The sequence below is a fragment of the Monopterus albus genome, unplaced genomic scaffold (assembly GCF_001952655.1).
Source record: "Monopterus albus unplaced genomic scaffold, M_albus_1.0 scaffold1.1, whole genome shotgun sequence".
In the NCBI taxonomy this organism is placed as follows: domain Eukaryota; kingdom Metazoa; phylum Chordata; class Actinopteri; order Synbranchiformes; family Synbranchidae; genus Monopterus; species Monopterus albus.
This window is the reverse complement of record NW_018127881.1, coordinates 5,379,474-5,401,209: the sequence shown is the minus strand read 5'-3', so window position 1 is coordinate 5,401,209 and position 21,736 is coordinate 5,379,474. Positions and strand designations below refer to the sequence as shown.

Genomic DNA, 21,736 nt, shown 5'->3' with positions numbered 1-21,736 from the left:
GTAATGTGTAAAGATAGCATATACACCAGTTAATTTTATTGCTTCACAGTTGTAATTCAGTACCAAACTGTTCAGAAATGTATGTTGTGAATAAGAAAAAGGGGATATTAGTCCATACATACCCTGCATGCATGTATTCCTTGTGTTAAGACTTTGTTTTTTCCCCGAGTCATTAATAAAATGGCTATATTTATAAATTGGGTATTTTTAATTACACACTACACTTAATTATATAATTAGGAATACAGGAGAAATCACTTTTTTTCTGGTTCTAGAACATATAGTATTTTTTGCCCATTATAAGTCATAAATTGTTAGTTTATGGGTTTCTTGTACTAGCAGGTTGTACTACCTAAAGGCTAATAATTAACTGAAATGATCTGAATCACCAGATTTGACTATTTCACTTCCTGGAAATTCACCCAGTAAAGGTTTGTATGAGGCACAGTGAAGGATTACCACCAGTCATATGTCACACTGTGTTTCCACTGGTTTCCAGTAGGACTACTTCTTCGGAACCAGGTCTGTTTTAGTGGAGTTAAAAAAAAAAAAGTTACTACTTGGCTTGTGACGTCACCAGGATTAATTACGCAATTACAAGGAATGTGCGGGCTGGGAAAACGTCCGGCCAGAGAGAAAGGGGCAGAAGGTGGGCGAGGTGAGTCAACGCCTGTCATGTCTTAGGGTAGGAGGTGTTCATAGACACCCAGTCTGCGGGTTTCACTTCCATCGAGTCCCCCCTCGGTCCAGCAGCGACAGCACACCTGGTCCACGGGAGCGGCGGCAGGTAGAGGCGAGGAGGACCTCGGTGTCAGCGGCGTGTGAAGAACGTAGACTGGGCGGAGACGCCGAGTCTGAAAGGTGAGTTTCCATGATATGAAACGTTGGTGTAACCTGTAAACTGAGCTCAGAAGCTCCCTAAGGTTGACATGTTAGGCGGAGGGTTTTCGTCCAACACGCGGGTCATTTCTGTTTCGGGTTTCGTCCGGTGTTTACCCGCATGTCAGAGCAGACAAGTTCAGTAAACACGAACCAAAAGTTTCCTGTGGTTTCAGCAGCGCCTTCAAACTTGTATGGAGCTGGAAAATGGAAAAGGGTCAACAAACTCCAAAACAGTTCTCATGCCAAAAATACACAGCTATTCATTAAAAAGCCCCAAACCATGATTAGTCTTCCTGTGTATTCCAAGGTGCAGGCATAGAGGACACACTACGCCGCTAAACCTACACCCTGTTATGTATTTGTGGCACTGTGATTATTTTAGATTAAAGTTTAGCGTTAAGTAATTCCTTCTAATGTTTTGAAAGGCAGGCTATTTAACGAAGGCTTTGCCAAGACTGCCTTGTTGTCCGGTTTTACAGAAACAGGCAGCATGGGTGAGGCACCGGCCAGAGGAGATGATGCAGTGACACGATCTGCAGAGGTAAGTCTAGAAATGTGACTTTTAAATTTGCATTTAGTCTTTTTGTGTGCGTCTTTTTTTTTTTAAACCTGAACTTCTGCCTTTACTGTAAAGTATGTGGGCTCATTTCCCGTGGATGACTGCTGTTTGGATGACCAGATGGAGCAACTGCACACTCAGATGAAGTTATTTAAAGTAGGTCCAGATCCATGTGAGAACTCTTGGAATTAACAGTATCTCAAAAAGCTCATAAACTAATATGTTTTAATGGAGAGTACAATCTCTTATATGTTGGTTGTTTTCCATCAGACATGCAACCGGAGGCGGCCTGTGTCCCTAAAATTCTCCATCAAAGGTGTGAAAATGTATGATGAGGATGAAACGGTAAGGATGGTGATTTGTCTCAAATGAGAACTTGTATATCCCGCCAACTCTGTCTGGAAGCATTGAAGTTTGAAATGGAGATTCAGTCAGTCAAGCATCCTCGTGTCTTATGTCCCCCTCCTTGTCCTCAGACCCTCCTGATGGCTCATGCCCTGCGTAGAGTCTCTCTTTCCACTGCTCGGCCAACTGATGCCCAGTTCGCCTTTGTCTCCCACAACCCAGGCATCACTGATGCCCAGTTGTACTGCCATGTTTTTCAAGCTAGGCATGCCAGGGCGGTAAGAAAACGGGTCTATGAATTCTTGAGAGAAAAGTTGCACTTTTTCCCACATTTTAACAGGAAAAACCTTAAAATTTGACGTTATGGTTGTTTGACAAATGTACTTGTGATTCATCAAAATGAGAATATGTACAGTGACAGTTTTTGTAATCTTGCTTCTGTGCGCCACCACAAGTAATTAGCTCTATATCAGGGGTGGCCAATGCTGGTCCTTGAGGGCTGCTGTCCTGCCTGTTTTCCCACTATCCCTGCTCTTTACCTGGATCAGGTGTGCTCAGTCAATCAGAAACTGGAAGATGCCTTCTTAGATGAAGGTGGATCGAGGAAAGACTAAGTGAATTGGTGGACTTGAACACACCTGATACGGGGGGGGATCTATAAAATGTAATTCCTAAATGGTTAATGTGATATTTTTGTTAAATTGCAGAGACAACTTCATTACTTTATTTCACATCCATTGTGGTGGTGTACAGGGGCGAACATTGTGTCACTATCCAAATACTTCTGGACCCAACTGTATGTATTGTATGAAAGAGATCTGTATGTTGGTGCATGAGAAGGTTCTAACAAAGTTGGAAAGTACTGCCATCAGTCCATCAAAAATGCACCGAGATGAACTTTCCGATGACTTAAGTATTTGCTTAATCAAACTGCACCGTGGCACAGTAGAAGCTTACAATATTAGACACTGCATTGCCCTGAAATTGCCATATGTCTAAGTGTAACTCTTCAGTTTTTTTTTTTGTGTGTGTGTTCACTTGCTCTTCTGTAGGCACAGTTCCTGAACCTGCTGCTGTGCCGCTGTTTCCAGCTGTCTTACTTAGAGAAGCACCCAGAGGAGGCCCAGGAACGCTCTGCTGGCTCAGTGCCTCGTCGTAATCCTTCACTGCTCAACCACGGTTTCCCTCTCAGTGTCAGTGCCTTGGTGTCCTTCAGAAGAGCCCCTTTTCAAGGGCTGTTGACGAACACCAAGGTCTGGAGCTTAACATCTGTTCACTCCTACAAGTTAATATCATTGTGTGTTGTTCTTACCTGTAGTGTTTGCCTATTTTCAACAGTGAAAATAGTTGCAGCCCTAATTGACAGCCTAGTGTGAAATATTCTGGCCATAACCACATAAGGCATTGTTTTAATGGCTGCAACATTATGTTAAATTAAAAGTTTGTATTATGCATCATTTAACACCTCTCCATAAAATGTTTAGCTTTTAGAACTTTGTGATCTTCATAATAAATGTAAACACTCCTTACCAGAGGACTCAAAGTTAGAGGCTTAAAGGATCAAGAGTAGCAGCTACTGAATGACAAAACAAAATGTCTTCACAATTAAACATTTTGCACTCAGGCAATATTTTTCCCCACTTGTCTATAGAAAGGTCAGAAGCCACTTGACGCACCGCAGAGCAGCCAAGATGAAGCCTCCCTCTTCTCCACCCCTTCCCTGGTGCGGAAGCAAGCTATCCGCACCAAAGCGCTGCGCTCTGGGGCTTACCGCTCTTTCACTTTCACGCCGCTTAAACAGCGCAGTGTTCAGGAGCGACTGAATGCGTCACAAGGTGGGCCAAGTGTTCACAGAGCTCTTTCAAGATTCAAAGAGTTCATTAGGTAAAGCAGACTCTGTGTTAGGTGATGGGCAATCACTCACTGTATGTTGGGGTGTCAGTAGGCAGTTGTTGTAATATAGACTACTTGATAATGGTTTTGCATCACGTGGGTATTTTCTAAGAGCTTCTCCCTGTTGAGCTTGTCTCACAGATGTTAATCTGGCTCAAAGGGCAGAGAGACACCAAGCCGACATCAGAGAACTAGTGTTGGTGAAGGCCAGCTGTTGCGTCACTTCACATCTCTTCGTCTGGGCCAAAAAGTGGCACACCATTGAGACTATAGCCAGTGGCCAACTCGGACATACGCTCTGCACCTGCAAGGGAGGCAATGACTTTCCCTTCTAGTAGATGGCTGTAGTCTGTATTTATTAGAAGCAGAAGATGTAGGTAAACACAGATAAACTAAACAAAGCCTCTCTCTCTCTCACCCCTTGTGATTTATAGCTACTTCTAATTGAGAATATTTATGACAAAAAGTTGCAAATGGCACTGGTGGTGTTGTCTTTTGGTTGTAGAAGAAAGGAACTTGCAGAGGCAACATCGGAAGAAACCTCACTAAACTGGGGAATACTACAGCGACGGTCGCGAGGGGCATCCCTGGCCTTTGTCTTCTCATGCATTGATTTGCTAAACTGAACAACCAGTCAGTGGTCTCTCTCGCCGATGGCATCAGCTGCTGATTCAACATGCTGAAACGCCCCTGACAGGAATGTCATTGGTGCAGAAAACACCACCAAAACTAGGGTAACCAATGCTCACCGACAGCCCAGCATTGGCTGATGGCCGACCGTCGGCTTGGTGTGTCACAGGCCTCAAAATGATGACAGACAAACTTTGGCTTTATGTTACTGAATCATCCCTTGCTTTCTTCACCTGAGCAGTGTTGTGTTTACACCAAACACGCCCTTCACAATGTTTGGGTTACACAGGCTGATTTTCCACGCAGACAAAGCTGGTGGAAAACCAATACCTAGAAAGCTTATTCACACCAAAGCACTGCGCCCTGAGGCTTATCACCGTCTCACCTTTACACCAAACATTCCCTTCACCAAGTTCAGATTACATTGGTTGTTTTCTCGCACAAACACAGGTGGTACAATATCTCCATTTTTGCACCTCTTGGAATTTAAATACGAATTCAGAAAGATTTCTCCTCTAATATGTGAAACAGAAAAGGAGCAAGACGAGATGACGGGGAAGAGATCCCGAGCTCCGAGCTTGGCCGAAACCGAAGAAGCACTGGCTCAAGCTGTATGGTGTTGGGCTGGAATCGCAACGTGAGCGTCCTCTGTGCATTTAACTCCAATGATTGATGCCTTCTCTTGCCTTTAGTTTTTCATGAATATGTCAGGCCTTTTTACTAGTGACCTTCTTCTCCGTTTTAGAGACAGCAGCTTTTCTCTTCTCGAAGATGATGTTCTGGGTTCATACCTCCTGTGCCCTCATCCTAAAAAACCCAAATGTGGCTCCATCATCATTCGCTTCCCATCTGGCCTGGTCACCCACCTCATAGAAAACACTCGTAAAGGGAAATTCCTGCTAGAGGTAAGTGTTTTGTCAAGGTAGGTTGAATATTATCCAAACATTAGCAAACATCAAGACTGCCAAGCTATTATTAGCTTAGATTTGTGGTAGAAACAAAATGGTTCATTCCCCAGAACTGATGAATTTGTTTTTTTCTTTTTTGTTTTGCTTTTGTTTTTTTACAGGTTGCATTATGAATAACATTCAACTTAAAATCATTAATTTTTAATAAATATTTTTAAAAATATTTTAAGGCTGATTCCATGGTTTTGTATCCAATATGTCACACAAATATTAGCCCCTTCAAGTCCAATTTTCACTAAATTTACAGGTTTTGATAACTTTTTTCAACATAAATGCATCTATATTTGTATATCTGCTTGTCCAAATGCTTGTGAATTCATCAAGCTAATATCAAGTGACATATATAAAAAACCATGCCATTCTTATCAATTATTTGAACTGTAATTCAGTGTTTTATTTAGAAACTGAGGTCTGGGACTGCATTTAAAATACACATCAGTGGATATCAACACAGGTGTGCCACACAACACCCCACTTTTAGGTGTGTGGGCCTGTGGGTGTTAATTTTTGTGTCAAAACAAGTATTTGGACTTAATACTCATCAGCCACAACATTAAACATTGTGGACCAATTGGAAGAAGGTAGTTTGATCTAGTGAATCACATCTTATTTTAAATCATGTGGATGACTTGGTGCATATACGTCATATACCCAGAGAAGAGACAGCACCAGGAAGCACTATGGGAAGAAGGCAAGCCAGCGGAGGCAGTGTGATGTTCTGGGCAACGTTCTGCTGGAAGACATTGGGTCCTGCCATTGATGTGGTTGTTACTTTGACACATGCCACCTATCTAAACATTGTTGCAGACCAAGTATACCCCTTCTTGGCTACAGTATTCCCCGATGGCAGTGGCCACACCACACGGTTTGAGGAACATGACAGAGTTCAGGGTATTACTTTGGTCTCCAAATTCGCCAGGTCTCAATCTGATTGAGCATCTGTGGGATGTGCTGGAAAATCATCTGATCCATGGAGGCCTCACCTCGCAGCTTACCAGACTTCAAGGACCTGCTGCTAACGTCCTGGTGTCAGATACCAGAGGATGCCTTCAGAGGTATTGTGGAATCCCTCAGTAGGTCAGAGCTGTTTTGGCTGCATAAGCGGGACCTACACAGTACTGGCAGGTGGTTTTAATGTTGTGGCTGATCAGTGTATTTAAGGGGAAAATCAACAAAATGACACAAAGACAACCCTAATCACTCCAACACTCCCCTGAAACCAAGAACAATTATATTGTTGTCGGCATTTAGTTCTAAATATATTTGCATGCCAATTTCTGTGTAATGCTATTTGCAGCTTGTGGTTTTATAACAACTTCTTCTTGTTTCTTTGGTTTATCTCTGTGGTAGAAATGCAAGACTGAGTTCAGTTCCATAGCAGAACTGATTGAATATTACACCGAAGCCCAGGATGAGCTGCCGTGCCCGCTGAGCTGTGCCCGGGTAAACCACTGTTACGAGTGGGAGGAAAATACCAGCAAACTGCAGACTGTGAATCTGAACGAAGCCAAAATGAAAAGTACCTAAGGAAAGGAATGGGGCTAAACCCGGGACACAAGCTCCAGGGTTCTTTCTTTTGCACATATATCATCTCTTACTTTTTAATCACGTGGTGTTGTAGGGAGTCTTAATGTGCAGTAACGCAATGCACCTCAACAAATATAGCACTTAATGTATATAGCATAAACACCATTTCCTCACAGGGTACTTATTCGTCAAAGATGTGATATTTTGTGCTTGCTGCTTTTTATGTTTTTAGCATCTTTTTTTTTTGTTTTTTAAAAAGCATGTGCCTATAAGGGCTCATAAGTTTATTGGTGTTTTTGCACGTGATGGCCATAATTATTTTTCTTTTTTTTTTTGCATGGTAAATGTTATTCAAATATATGTGGCCAATTTTTATTGTTTCATTGAGTTTTAATCTTGTTTATACGTATGTTTTTCTGATAACATTAGACCTAAAAAAAAAAAAAAAATTTTAAGCAAGACTACTATCATGTCCATGAGGAAATGTGGCCATGACCTCAATTGATTTCTGTAACCTGCTGGTTCAGTGCCAGTTTATTAGTTTTATAATTTTTAGGTTATAATGATCAGTTTCTTTTGAAACTGTTTTAGAGAGGCACTAATTCAGCTGATCATGTTGGGGGACATACTGGGGTGGACAAGGTAACTGAAATACCAGTTGATAGAAAATGGCCTTCTCTACACATGACCAGAGTCTGCTGATTATTTCTTCTGTTAATCATTTGGTCTACCACAGACTGAGCATTTTTTATAAGGCCCCTCACAGCTTGGCAGAATTAAAGAACTATCCAAAACCATATTATGTTTTGCAAATCCTTTCATTTGGCTTACTAACTAAAAAGAAAAATGAATTGAAGAATCTTATCTAACTAGTTGGTTATTTCAGCTCCAGAAACTTTCAAAAAGCTGCATTATAACTTGCATGGAGGTGATTTTTTGCAGGGCTCTTTAAACACTACATTCATTTTAGCTGTGTGTACCTAATCAACAGCCAACTGTGTACATGAAATAGATTTGAAATATCAGATTTTGTTTGTTAGTAGTTTGCTCCCTACTGTAACTGTTTTACTGATGTAATGGTTTGTTATATAGTTTGACAAGAAACACCACCAGATATGTTGCTTTTGTTACCTGGCATTTAGCAAAAGGCGTTCAAACCTTTTGACATTAACAGTGTAGCGTACTAATATGCACAGGAAACGCTAACTTGGAAAAGTTGGATCAAATTAGGATGTTGTGTAATTTTTCAAATGAATGAATATACTGTTAACGATTTGGATTTTTAAAAAAGCTGCCTTAATTTTAGCTATGGATGGAAGATGGAGCCAGGACATCTTCATAAAGGGACTGCAGCTTTATTTCTTGCTAAAAAGAAAAAACCTTTACGCAGACAAAACATGACTTTGTGGCAATAACATGCAAAGATATAACTTTATATTGTAGGACTATGGTTCTTGTTACCATTGCTAACTCTGAGAGACGAGACAGTCCAACTAACTTCAAAACAGTGCTGATTTATTCAAAGGATCACAGGTAAAATTAACATTACACACTCAGGTATCTTGCACCTCCAAACTGCTCGCAGGCAGATGTAAGATGAAAGACCCTGAACCCACCAGGCCTATACATTATATCCCAATCAACGTGTGAATGTGTATGTCTGTTGATTAAGTGGTGTGTAGCTAAAAACATTCTCACAGACTTCTAGTGACATGTCGTGACTTAAACATAAGAACATATTATGGCTAAGGCTACAGTTATACACGTCATAATAATAATAATAATATTAAACACCCTGTCTGCTGACAGTCATCAACTCTTCTCTCTAGTTATCCTTGACCAGATGTTCCCTGTAGAAACTCATAAGCATGCCTAAGCATTTAACAGTCTAACTAGACATCCTATCTCCACTAAACATTTCTAATACATAAAGCATCTATCTATTTTCTATTTGACTAAAAATACCTAACAATATTCTGTTGTACTTGGTGTTTTGTGAAATTCGACCTCACTCCGTCCTCACCAAAATGGCCGCCGCTCTGGGGCCGTTTCACCCGTGGATGTATTGGATCCCAAGACTTGGGAGTAGACGGAGGTAACTGGTTTGGTGTTGGGATCAGTCGTAAATCACGACTGTTTAGGGTTAGAGTGAATAATTTAGTTGTGGATTAAGGTAGAGGTAAACACATAGCTATAGGAAAATATTTGTTTCTTCCTTTATCTTCTGAGTCTTGCGATGTAATGCTGGCCGTTTCACTCCCCAACCTTGTTTATTGTTGCTTGGCAACTTCAAAATACCTTTGGAAGAGGAGCAGAGGGTCTTTAACGACATGTTAGCTACCTGAGGAAGATGATCAACATCGTCTGGAAATATTCCTGCCTCTATTCTGCTTTTCCTTTGAATATGTTTCTGTTCTCTGGTCATCATTCCTGTTGGACTTAAACTGGTATGTTAACTGTTAGAGGGCAGAGTGTGTCATCTGATTAGTTAAGTAACTAGCTAATGAGGATCCTGCTTCAGCTCCATTCTGTGGACATGTATTTATAAAGAAAAAAATCCCTTGCTTTTGTCTGTTACCTACTGCACAAACCAGCTGCTCATCTGTGAATGGTGAGACATGGGGTCAGAGTCGGTGAAAGTGGTGGTCAGGTGCAGGCCTCTGGATGACAGGGAGAAGACTCTTGGTTCTCAGATGGTGCTGTCCATGGACCTGCAACGCTGCCAATGCTTCATAGAGAAGCCTGGGGTAGTGGACGAGCCACCCAAACAATTCACTTTTGATGGGACCTATTTCACTGATCAAACAACTGAGCAGATGTACAATGAGACTGCCTATCCTTTGGTTGAGGTAAGCTCTTGGTTTTTTGCATTCAGTGCCAATACACATAAACAGCCTGGTCACTGGACACCCTGCTTAACATCAGCAGCCTGTCCTATTGCTACTGAGTGCAGACCTCATTATTAACTTAACACCCTCCTTATTAAAAAGGTCAGCAGGGTGTTGGTTCTTTAAAGAATACACATTCAAAGTGTCACTAATGCCACATTCATTTTTTTTTTACAGAGTGTCACTGAGGGTTATAATGGCACAATTTTTGCCTATGGACAGACTGGAAGTGGCAAGTCTTTTACAATGCAGGGGGTATCTGAGCCTGCAGCCCAGAGGGGAGTCATCCCACGGGCCTTTGAGCACATCTTTGAGAGTATTCAGGTAGATCCAACAATTGTTGTTAATTGTGCCACGTATTCAAGTGTATACAGTTTTTGGGGGCAGTCTGCATACTTACTAGTCCTAGTCTCTGTCCTAGCTTATCTAAGCTTTGTGTGATGAAATAGAATTATTTTATGTGTTTATCTGCTAGTGTGCAGAAAATACAAAGTTCTTGGTGAGGGCTTCCTACTTGGAGATTTACAATGAAGAAATCAGAGACCTTTTGGGAAATGACACCAAACAGAGATTGGAGGTAAGGCTCTTGAAGCATTCTTGTTTCAATAAACAAATCAGTCGACACAGTGTAACATTAGAAGCTAAAAAGGTTATTGCTCTTTGGTAAGTAAAATGATTATGAAACCTTTTCTCAGACTGAGTGCTTAAGCTTTGTGCACAATACTGTACAAGTTGCCATGGTGACCTAAAAGAACAGTAGTTAATTCCTTGAAGGTCAAGGTGGTTGAACAAGCTGACAGATTTTGGTTGTGTATGTGTTTTTGTGTGGTTGATGAATGCCTAGCTGAAAGAGCATCCAGAGAAAGGGGTATACGTGCGAGATCTGTCCATGCACACAGTGCACAGTGTGGGGGAATGCGAGAGAATCATTGAGCAGGGCTGGAGGAACCGGGCTGTGGGCTACACGCTGATGAACAAAGACTCCTCCCGCTCACACTCCATCTTCACCATCCACTTGGAGATCTGCAATACTGGTGAACACACACAATTATATATGTCAGCATGATTGTCAAGAACTGAAGAAGACAGCTGAAATCAAAGTTCATTTCCAACAGTGTTCATATCTAAGGGTGAAATTTTTTTTTGCCAAAAAATTTAAGATAAGAATACAAAGTTGCATGCCTGTTTTATCTACGGTCTCCTTGTCACCCATGTTCTCAGATGCCTCCGGCCAGGACCATCTGCGAGCAGGCAAACTCAACCTTGTTGACCTAGCAGGAAGTGAGCGTCAGTCTAAAACTGGTGCGACTGGGGAGCGACTGCGCGAGGCCACCAAGATCAACCTCTCCCTCTCAGCCCTGGGAAATGTCATCTCTGCCCTGGTGGACGGACGCTCCAAATACATCCCCTACCGGGACTCCAAGCTGACCAGGCTGCTGCAAGACTCTCTAGGAGGAAGCACACGCACCTTAATGATCGCCTGCGTCTCCCCTGCAGATAGCAATTATGAGGAAAGCTTGAGCACACTACGCTATGCAAACCGGGCAAAGAGCATCCAAAACAGACCTCGTATCAACGAGGACCCCAAGGACGCTCTGCTCCGAGAGTATCAAGAAGAGATCAAGAAGCTGCGGGCCCTCATCTCAGGCCAGCTGGGCACTGCTAACCTTTCAAGTAAATTATATACTTTGTGACTAGTGTTTTGATATACAGAAAACAGCATCTTATTATTTTAATATTGCCAAATAATTTAGATGTCTTCATTAGGAGGTGTTTCATTTGCATTGTATTTGTTGAATTCCTTCCATTACCTGTGTTGCCAAGAAAGTGTATTTTGTCCTTTTGTTTATGGTGAAGCTCTGCTGGCTGGTCGGTTGTCTGAGGCATCCCCTGATGTTCCTACAAGGCCACAGTCCAACACCACAGAAGCAGAGAAGGAGAAGATTAAAGAGGAAACCTCAGTTATTCCCATGCAATATATCTGTTCCCATCTCTACATGCACTGTGTAAGGACCGAGTGATTTATGGGTCTGTATTGTACTCTCTCCACAGGAGTACGAGGAGAGGCTGGCAAAGTTGCAGGCTGAGTATCATGCAGAGCAGGAATCCAAAGCAAAGCTGCAGGAGGACATTGCAGCCTTGTGTTCCTCCTATGAATCCAAGCTGTCTAATCTGGAGAAGGCTGGAGCCAGCAGGAGGAGCTCTGACCCAAAGAAAGGTAAAATAAACTGTCTCCAGCAAAGAATCATGTAACTAGTTTATAAATCCATTAGCACTAGGGAATCAACACTCATGTCAAGTAGGAAGTTCTTTTTTGTTGTGTCCACACCATGTTTACTGACACAACTTTGCATTGTTTTGTTTCCCAACATCAGTGAGCTCAAGCTGTATGGTGGCTGAAGAACAGCTCTGCCTCAGTGCTGATCTAGTGGCCCAAAGTGCAACTGGGGAAGTTTCTTTGGCCAAGGTTCTGTCCACCGCTACCGTTGTCACTAATCATTCAAAAACTGAAGATGAGAAAACTGATTATTAGTAACTCATTATTTCCTCATTCTGGGGAGCCAGACTGTTGTACCTTGTGCAGCAGTTCAAGTCCAAAAAGGTCACCCTCACGAAGACGGGCTCATAGGCTCGACTGATGTCACCACAGCTGGGCCCCTGGACCAGGAACATGTCCTGGAAAGGTTTGTGAACTTAAGTGATAAATATGCTCACACTTTTACAGTCATGCCCTATTCATCTACCTTCTCCACAGGCTGAAGCAGCTGGAACAGGAGGTGGTAGGAGGAGAGCAGGCCAGGAACAAAGAGTTACAGCAGAGACACTGGCAGAGGAAGAAACTGGCAGATCAGAGGAAAGTCCAGCTTATCACAGCACTGTCTGAGAACAGCGAGGAGAGTGAAAATGTGCTATTGAATGTCTACAATTCCATCCAGGAAGAGGTCCATGCCAAAAGCCAGATGCTGGTTAAGGTGCAGGGCAAGGTGAGTCACTGCAGCTTTAGGACTAAATAACAGGTTCTGTGCAACATACAATAAATTCAGAGCAATGTTCAGAAATGGAAGTGGTCATTGAGAATGGCCTGTACTGTATCATTTTGGTCTTCTTTAGGGCATGAGTTTGTTGATAGTGTTCCACTATAAAACTTTCCAAATATGTTGTCCCTGTTAGTATAATTGAATTTTTTTAGAAAAATATTCTCTGAGATTGAGTTGTGAGGTAAAAATGGGTGGGGTTTTGCACATTAAAACCTCAGTACAATGCAGCATTCTCAGTGTGCATTGCTTACAGAACACCAAAATCTTAAGAGGTTGCACTAGCTGATAATTCATAATGTCTCAAATCAAAATTTCAAAGTCTTTAAGCTTTAAGAGCTATTAGTCAACCAATGCATCACACAAACCTGTTGGGACAGCTCAAAGCAGCCAAACTGGAGATCCGTGACCTGCAGGCAGAGTTTGAAGTGGAGAGGAATGATTACCTGGCAACCATCCGGCGGCTGGAGAGGGAGGGTCAGCTGATGCACAGCCTACTGGAGCGTATGGTGCCCCTGGTGCGCCGTGACTGCAACTACAGCAACCTGGACCGCCTGAAGAAAGAAGCTGTCTGGGATGAGGATAGCGCCACGTGGAAGCCGCCAGACGTGATGGTGCAGAAAACAATGCTGCCTTCAGGTACAACATGTGAAATGAGGGCACATAGAAAACAGATCAAGTAAAAGCCTATCAATTTTTAGTAATGATGCAAATGGTGTGTGTTTGCAGATTTGTTTCCTCACATATTTTCTTTCTTTGTTTCTTTCTCATAGCAGTGCCTCCAAAACTTTCAACTAGGGGAGGCACAGCTAGTGGAGATGGTGGAGAGCCTTTCCTGGTGTGTTTATGTTCCATGCATATTCTAACTCACACACCCTGAAACAAAGACACAGTCTTACTCCTCTGTGTTTTTAGCAGGTGGAAGAGGACAGATATAAAGAAATGCTGGACAGGAGTGACAGTGAGAACATCGTCAGCAGCTATTTCAAGTCAAAAAGAGCCAGCCAGCTGCTGGGAGGTGACGCTGCCAAGAGACACAGTAAGACCCAGGACCTGCACACATCTCCTCTTAAAATAAAAATATTAAAGAATACAAGTGAGATGATTTTCAGCAGCAGTCACAATGCTAGTTCACTTCACATTTAGGCATGGTCTTCCTATGTTGGTCTCTGATGGTGCTCTTCTCCAGCAGCCATCCACTCCCCTCCACTGGTCAATGGGGTGACCCACCTAACCGTCAGCAGTTCCACCACAAACCCACCTGTAAGCTCAAACTCCATCCCACCACGCCCTTTTCGACTGGAATCGCTGAGCGTCCTCGTGTCCAACAGCAAGGTGAAGCGCAAGAAAAGCAAATCTCTCATTCACAATGACGAGACATGAAAAGACTGTGTATTCCCACACCTCGCCTTCTGTAAAATATTTGTCATGTTACTGCTTACCAGAAATGAACACAGCAAGGTTTTTTTTTTTTACTTTGAGTCCAGTTTTTTTTTTTAAAATCATACCTTGAATGTTCATTTTGAACAAAATGCTACCTTAAGTTTGATACTACCCTTGAAATATTGCACTGTATTTAAAGATTTTTGTGCATTTTGAGACTCAGTCCAGCTATTATAACTTCGAAATTTCACATCTAATTAATCATTTGTTTTGCTCTTTGTGATTGTAAGCCACAATTTTAATGTTTTCTGTCATTTAAAATTCTACACTTGCTGCTGAACAGATAAAATAAATTAATGTACGCACTTTATTGGCTAATTTCACTGACTTTAAGAAAAGCTGTTTAAACTTAATTTGTAATGTTAAGAACAGTTAGAAGAAAATATCCCAGACATGTCGGACCAGATTGTGCTGTAAAAGCAAAAAGACTTGGCACACAGTGGGTCAGGGGACCTGTTGCATCATGTTGACAGGTAGTAGTAGAACATTATCTCATGCTACATGTGACCTCCGAGGTCAGCATTGCTAAGCCAAATTTGTGAAATATGAAAATTTTGATTTTCATGGCAGGATCAAAGTGACTGATTTATTTTAATAACCAGTCATTTAAAATATTCCCAATGATGGAATCTGTATTGTTGCAGCAGTCTGTTTACTTTTTCCCTCTTTCAGCACAGAAACCTTTCAAACACTGTAGCTGAATTCATATCTCTAGTAATAAACTGAGTTCTGTCTTTGAGTTTCTGTCTATGATCCGATTTCTTCAACCATTATTTAATATTACTTATGGCCCGTGACAGTTTCTAAATTTGACACCCATTATTTGCCTGCTGGCAGCCATACTAGACAGATACTGGTCCATGAGGGGGGTTCTTGTCTTACTGAGAGACAACTCTATAGAAGGCTGTAAATGTCTTTTGCAGTAATCAACCACACACTAATTCAATTCAGGCTTCAAGATTGTTACATAACAGATGAGTAGCTATTCAGATACTTCAGGAAGAAGTAAAAGTCTTGCAGGCAAGGGATGTTAGGAAAACAAAGGAAAGCGCTGTTTCACATGGAGGTTGGGTTCAAGATAGTCAGGTAATGAAAGAATAGCTGAGCTGGCTTTCTCATCGCCCCAGTGGTGTGTAAGATGAGCAGCATGACTGATGGTCATTCTGTAATTGGAGTGTTGGCTGAAGCAGAGGGGTAAAGCCACAATGCAGGTTTACAGGGATGAAGGTTTGACTGAATTATAAATGGTCTTTGTGCCTGTTACCCAGCCTAGTGTGAAGAGGAAAACCATTTAGAGCTCCAAGTTAATTGCTTTTCAAATGATAGGTCACAGTGTACAGTAACGGCTTCAGAAACTAAGCTGTATAATTCATGTTGACTGTATTTTCTCACTGGCACAGGAATAGATGGACTGATGTAAAGTAGAAAACTGAACTTACATTGTGTGAAGATAAAGATTTTAATACACAATATATTAAGTGCAGACTTTATTCTCAGTGACACTAATGGTAAAGAATAGTTAGGCATTTTTGTCATTACAGATGAACGTTTCCGGTAGTTAGACTATGAAGGCATTCACAGGAACACAATTTGTCAAACCTTTTAAGACCATCTAAACCTCCTATACAGTATAAAACATGAGCGGAAACAAATAGTTGTTTCTCCTAATAATCACGTTGTCGATAGCTACTTCAGTTTAGAAAACACTGAACACCCCAAAACACATTGTTTTGTTTTACAATAATTAAGCTTAATAAACATATTTGCTTTTCTTGAAAAAATATACTCAACAATCCGGTTACAGGCACATCTGTGAATTATCAAACAACTGGTAAAAATTTAGCTGAAGTGAGTTGTTTCCTTTTAAGTCGAGCGGCATGTTATGTACAGTGTAATGAGGACAAAAGATGAATGGAAATCCACAACATCACATGTACATACAACATACAGTTGAATTATTATTAATAATTTCTTAAAAACCTGAGTCCTACTTAAATTTGCTAAAGAGGCATAAGAGATTCTCACTGGATGGCACTACATTAGCAGGCAATTTTATCAAATTAGTGAAGTTTGAAATGTCTGTGGTGCATTTTCAGATTCTTGCGAACCCTACAGAAGAAGAATATTTGGAAAGAAACTGCACGCATACAAGTAATTACAGCACAGATTTAAACGTCTGGCATTGCCCTTCAAATTGTTCCTCTTTTTTATCCTAGTCTGCTTTAGTTGGTTAGATGCCAAGTTCCCACTTAATACTTTAACTGTCTTTAAGCTGATGGCACTTTTGAACGCGTTCTGAGCACTGCATTTAGGCAGGCAGACTTCTGCTCTTTACCTCTTTGTCTTTTAACAGTCCCAGCTTTCTGAGTGCTTCTTTTCGATCAGCTCCCGTCCTGGGCACCACCATCACAGTATATTCAACTGAGTTTGAAGGTTTATGGGGTACAGGTGGAGGTGTCGTGGTGGATTTTACTGGCTCGCTCGCTGTCATATGTTGTGGTTCAGGACTATTGTTGCCAGTTGTGTGGTTGTCCGGGGGAGCAGAGCACCTCAGACCAGCAATCTTCATTCCACTGGATTGAGCAGGATGTGATACAGATGCAGGCTGTTGCTCATGTCTGGAATAGTGGTGGGAACTGGCACTGCTCTGCAGAAACCTGTTTCTGGGCTCTGGGTGCAACGATGGGGTTGTGGATGTATTAACATTAGATGGCCCTCTTCTTTTAAATGCTCTACTTGTTGGGTCCAAAGAGGTGTGAGATTTAGGGGGAGACACTGAAGCTACTGTCTCATTTTCAGGCTGTTCTGTCAGGAGGCCAAGCTTCTTCAGAGCTTCCAGTCTCACCACCCGGGTATCTGGCGCATACTTGACACTGTATGAAGAGTCTGGGCTTATCAATGCTTCGTTGCATGTTTTCACAGATATGTTAGCAGGAATCTTTTTGGGTTTAGGGGCCACAACTGGAGGAGCTGTCCTACACTTAGGAGCCTCTGAGTGGGATTTGTCAGATCTTGGCAGATTTGCAAGGTTTTGACCTTCCACTGGGACAGGAAGGCTCATGTCCAAGTCTATCGTATGATCAACTGTGGGACACAAAGGGGTCTTCTTTGTGGAGGCACTTTGCTGGAGATGAACAAGTGCCTCGTAGGACAGAGGTCCTCTTGATAATGGAGCCTGAGGTGTCATAACTGAGTAGTCCCTGGGTTTTGTGTGAGGAGCGATCACCACATTAACTTCTAAAGGTACTGGGGGAGCAGCAGGTTTCTGGCTGTATTTGTGGCCCAGTTTGTTGCTTGAAGGAGTAACCTGAGGCTTGTCTGGAGGAACGCCTGGTTTAATACTGGGTACAGAACATGGAGGGCTGCCTGCAACAACTAGAGGTGTAGGAACCCGGTAGCTCTGCATGGGTTTGGTGTCAGCGTTTTCCTTAATGGGTTCCTTCAGAGCATGTTTCAATGAATCTGAAAGACAAACAAGCACATGTTTTTAACTAAAACTTCTGTGTTTTATTGAGTGCTGTACAGCTAATTCTGCATCTGTCCCCAGAAAATAACTTACCATTGAGCATGTCTTTGCTCATGGAGGCTGACAGGTCAGCCAGTTTGGCAGCAAGGTTGCCAGGCCTGGGCAGTTGGTCAGGTTTATCACTGGACAGTCCACTGTCCTCCTCGGTATCCAGAGACTCAATAGTCTCCTCTAAAAACATGAGACAGGCCTTCTCTTCAATAGACAGGTGCTCAAGACTATCGCCGCTCTGTAGTACATAAGAGAAGGATTTTCCTTTTGACAAATTCTACCATTTTATGTCCCAAAAATGACATGATCTCAAAATGTATACAAATATGAAACCAGATAACCAAATACCTACATAGCTTTGTCCTGATATTTCATATTGTTTTGTATAATCAGTTGTAGCAGAACTGTACATATGGTCAAATCAAAGAGGGTAAAGTCAGTCACTTACAAAGCCGGATTTGGCACTGACAGCGCTGTCACAGCTACCAGCACTGTCCATGCTTGTGATCGTCTCCAATCCGGTGCCACCTGGCCAGCTATCATTTTTAGGCATCTTGTACCCTACTTACACAATGATAGTGGCACAAATTGTGTTTCGCTGTGTGAAAAGGGAAGGAATGGTGAGTTAAACTACAGTTCCTCTACAAACTTTGCAGAGTGAAAGTATTTTAAAAAAGCATTCAGAAGTAGTACTTGATCTCTGTGAACCATTTTAAACTAGTTTTTAGATGGCCTTTCTTCTAGACAACCATCGGTTTGCATTCATTTATGTCCCGTATTAAGTACATAGTCTTTTAAAGGCCCATGTTGTTAATTTTCTTAAAAATACTTTCTAACAAATAATTGAATTAATTAGTACATTTGGCACATGGCCAGTGTCAGTGAAATGGAAGCTAATAACAGTAATAACTACAATATTACGCTAATATTTTTTTTCTTTTGCTAGACAGTTTTAACGCAGAGCAGGCACTAAAACGTTATCATTTACCCAACATTTATATTTGCTTCTCAGTCTTCTTTCATTTCTAATAACATCACTTATGAAGGCCCTTAGCCCTTAGCTCTAAGATGTAAGATGGAATTGTAATTTAGCTTTTGAGAAAAAAAAATGAATCAAATGCAACTAAATGCCACCTGTAAAAAAATCTTTTGTAAACAACAAGACTCAATTATGCAAGTTAATTTGCATTCTTTACTGACTATTACCAGTGGCTGCCCGGCAATCGACCTAGTGTATGTGATTGCAGTGTGCTTGGTGAACAGTAGTGTAAAATATCTGTAGTCTGCAAGTAACAAACTAAAACCACTGCTATCTTCCTTAGAAGCTGCACCTGTAGACAGATAAGTACTTTTTTTTTCTAAATTGCTACGTTTATCTTATCTCTCCACCATGTAACTTCCTGTGTGTCTCACATGCACACTAGGTTTTTGATGACAGGCCTTGCTGGTACAGATTGACAGGAGTCATAACTCAGTGTGTTTGAACAGATATCTAACTAGTCCTCTTACTGCATGTGACTCAGATTACAGCACACATGCCACTCCTAAGCTTCCTCAAGTGGATCAGTTTCAGGAGGGAGTGGAGGGCAACAGCAAAGATCTCCTGAAAGCTATGATACTGTATCCAGCTAGTACATGTTGTGCTACTGTAACAGTCTAGTATTAGGATATTTGGTTGTAGGTAGAGATTGGTGTCCTCCTGGGGCTGCTAAAAGGCATGCACCCTTCTGGCACTGAGACACTTCTTCCCAGTGGTGCATTTACAGTATATGACCATTAGAAACAGAATAGGCAGTTGAATTAGTGCATGACATTTCAACCAGAACAAACAAATTTTAGAGAAAAATGCATTTTACATGGTTTTGTAGAAATAGAGGTGGACATGTAGTATAAAGAAAGCCCTGTCTGATCCTAGTGAAAAGAAATTCAGTTTTGGATAAGTTTCAACACCTGAGAAGAAAGGGCTGCAGATAAGCCAAGGGAGGCACAAAAGTGCTCCTGTTCACTGTTCATAATGTGCCATGCCATCCCATCCCTGTAAAAGTTAAAGCCCCTATCTCCAGGTCAATATGTAAATGGACCCATCTGTCCTGCTGCATGTAGGTCAGGATATGAATCTGAACAATGGGAACTTTGATATAATGTTTATTGTTTTAACCTGACAGAGTGAACAGATGCATATAACAAGGTCAGCTGTTGTGTATTGTTCTGGTGGTAAGTGTATAGCCTGATTTTAGGGGTTTTGCCTTGTCCCAACATCTGTAAAACTAATACCACTGAACTTAGTTATTACCTCCTGTGAATGTGTTTAGATGTTTCCAGTGAAACATCTAAACAGAGTTAAACTACACTAATGTTATCTCCACACAGATCAAACAGTAGCAGCTGCCACAAAAGCCAGGATGAGCTTAGTTCTCACTAAACATCATGATGCAATAAATTTAACTGCCAGGTCAAATTCCTTGGAATGTTCATCTCTGGCCCAATAACACAGTTGTATTGTTGATTTTATTGTGATTATAAAAGAGGAACCTGCAAAGATTTTATTAGGCCTGTATGTAATGTACTGTTTGAAGAGGATTAACCCACACTACCTGGACTGGGATTCTTCCTAGTCCAGGATCATTTGGCTATGTGTTTCCATATAAAGATTATCTGCCCCTAGTCTCGACAGAAATACAAATTACAAACATCTATTGATCAACCGTTATGCATAAGAATAGCTTATATTCCAGCATAAAACTGAAACGAGTTTGCAAATAATAAACTAGACTGAAGGCTGAAGATGACACGACTATGTTAACACATAGGTTAGTTAACAAGTTCACAAAGCGCATCAACCGCGACACTATAGGCATAAACATGAAGTCGTAGATCATCAAACTATTTTAAAATCTAGACTGTCAGGAAATAAAAAATTGTTCAAGTCACCACTGACACGTTTACTTCATCTGAGCTACACAAATTTAAGTAGAAAAACACGATTAGAAATAAATCTAACACGAAGGAAATAAAACGACTAGATTTAAGTGACCACAAAATTATTTTTTTTTCAAATAAAACTGCATTAGTCGACCACATACCTGTTTGAGTGTCCGCTTTGTTCCGTTTAATCCTCTTGCTTCTTGTGCAAACGAAGAAGCGATGAGTGGGCGGGTCTGAGTTACCCGCAGGAAGGACTTTGCCCTAAGATTCTAGCCTATCAGAGTGAAGCGTTCTCCTTGAGACGCGTCGTCATAGCAACGTACCTACAACTGTCGTAACCTGCTAATCTCTGCCTCAGTTACCAAAAGGAGTGACAGTTACGCCTAAATGTAAGCGGTATCAAAGTAAGTTAGTTACTATGATAACAGTCGTTGGACAGCTGGATGACGTGTTGTTTTCAACAGTCACCTTTTGCAGCACGAAGTGGATGACAGCACATTTTAACGGATGTGTTCACAGTTTCGTAAGTCTGACTTTTTACTTCAAGTAAACAGTTACATTTGCATTGAAACGGACCTGGAAGTGCCCGCCCGCTGTGTTGCATTTTATTGCTGTAAATGTCTTGAAAAGAGGTCGCTCAGAGTGACGTTTGACCTCTGCTCTGCAGTTCATCATCCTGTTGGTGGACAGCACGTGTCCGTGTGCGTGAAGTTGGCCCCCCATCCAACGCAAAACACAGCCAAAATGGTGTCATCCGTTTGTGCTTCGTTTGTGCTGGTTTGTGCTGCAAAAAGTTTCGTTTGTGCTGTTACGGTATTTGAGATATTAAACACTATCTTTAGGGGTCATCCACAGGTCACTCAGCCCCCCAGATAGCTCCAAATTGGACAAAAGTGGTGTCGTTCGTTTGTGCTTCGTTTGTGCTGGTTTGTGCTGCAAAAAGTTTCGTTTGTGCTGTTACGGTATTTGAGATATTAAACACTATCTTTAGGGGTCATCCACAGGTCACTCAGCCCCCCAGATAGCTCCAAATTGGACAAAAGTGGTGTCGTTCGTTTGTGCTTCGTTTGTGCTGGTTTGTGCTGCAAAAAGTTTCGTTTGTGCTGTTACGGTATTTGAGATAT

At 41.6% G+C, this 21,736-nt stretch overlaps 4 protein-coding genes across 14 annotated transcripts in view; 3 read left to right on the top strand and 1 right to left on the bottom strand.

Annotated features, from left to right (window-relative positions):
- Nucleotides 1-531: 531 nt before the first annotated feature.
- sh2d5 (SH2 domain containing 5) lies at nucleotides 532-7,817 on the top strand. 5 transcript variants are annotated; one of them, XM_020591320.1, is made up of 10 exons: nucleotides 551-861; nucleotides 1,362-1,423; nucleotides 1,517-1,597; nucleotides 1,712-1,786; nucleotides 1,918-2,064; nucleotides 2,839-3,039; nucleotides 3,438-3,621; nucleotides 4,841-4,946; nucleotides 5,055-5,214; nucleotides 6,628-7,817. In XM_020591320.1, the coding sequence occupies exons 2-10, from the start codon at nucleotides 1,373-1,375 to the stop codon at nucleotides 6,802-6,804; spliced, it is 1,182 nt and encodes a 393-aa protein (XP_020446976.1). In that variant the 5' UTR covers nucleotides 551-861; nucleotides 1,362-1,372; the 3' UTR covers nucleotides 6,805-7,817. The 5 variants fall into 5 exon arrangements, with proteins under 5 accessions (XP_020450298.1, XP_020446976.1, XP_020449490.1 ...); XM_020593834.1 differs by having other exon boundaries at nucleotides 1,337-1,423; XM_020593007.1 differs by having other exon boundaries at nucleotides 1,312-1,423.
- A 1,033-nt stretch (nucleotides 7,818-8,850) lies between these two features.
- Nucleotides 8,851-14,222, top strand: kif17 (kinesin family member 17). Of its 7 annotated transcripts, none has more exons than XM_020593049.1 (15): nucleotides 8,851-9,251; nucleotides 9,399-9,653; nucleotides 9,870-10,016; nucleotides 10,168-10,269; nucleotides 10,537-10,726; nucleotides 10,914-11,366; nucleotides 11,550-11,653; nucleotides 11,745-11,910; nucleotides 12,068-12,159; nucleotides 12,258-12,376; nucleotides 12,448-12,676; nucleotides 13,108-13,366; nucleotides 13,504-13,565; nucleotides 13,643-13,766; nucleotides 13,874-14,222. In XM_020593049.1, exons 2-15 carry the CDS (start codon nucleotides 9,423-9,425, stop codon nucleotides 14,098-14,100), a joined length of 2,505 nt encoding a protein of 834 aa, XP_020448705.1. In that variant the 5' UTR covers nucleotides 8,851-9,251; nucleotides 9,399-9,422; the 3' UTR covers nucleotides 14,101-14,222. The 7 variants fall into 7 exon arrangements, with proteins under 7 accessions (XP_020448705.1, XP_020448791.1, XP_020448622.1 ...); XM_020593135.1 differs by having other exon boundaries at nucleotides 8,852-9,251; nucleotides 11,550-11,644; nucleotides 13,501-13,565; XM_020592966.1 differs by having other exon boundaries at nucleotides 8,852-9,251; nucleotides 13,501-13,565; nucleotides 13,646-13,766.
- A 1,393-nt stretch (nucleotides 14,223-15,615) lies between these two features.
- Nucleotides 15,616-20,878, bottom strand: zgc:158258 (specifically androgen-regulated gene protein). Its single transcript, XM_020593413.1, has 4 exons — nucleotides 20,771-20,878; nucleotides 18,136-18,285; nucleotides 17,730-17,925; nucleotides 15,616-17,632 (listed from the first exon to the last, which is right to left on the bottom strand). The coding sequence occupies exons 2-4, from the start codon at nucleotides 18,238-18,240 to the stop codon at nucleotides 16,479-16,481; spliced, it is 1,455 nt and encodes a 484-aa protein (XP_020449069.1). The 5' UTR covers nucleotides 18,241-18,285; nucleotides 20,771-20,878; the 3' UTR covers nucleotides 15,616-16,478.
- A 150-nt stretch (nucleotides 20,879-21,028) lies between these two features.
- Nucleotides 21,029-21,736, top strand: part of yod1 (YOD1 deubiquitinase) — a 15,924-nt gene continuing 15,216 nt past the window's right edge. Inside the window, exon 1 of the mRNA XM_020593626.1 lies at nucleotides 21,029-21,135. Coding sequence (XP_020449282.1) covers nucleotides 21,120-21,135 — 16 coding nt within the window. The 5' untranslated portion in view covers nucleotides 21,029-21,119. The remainder of the gene's footprint in view (nucleotides 21,136-21,736) is intronic.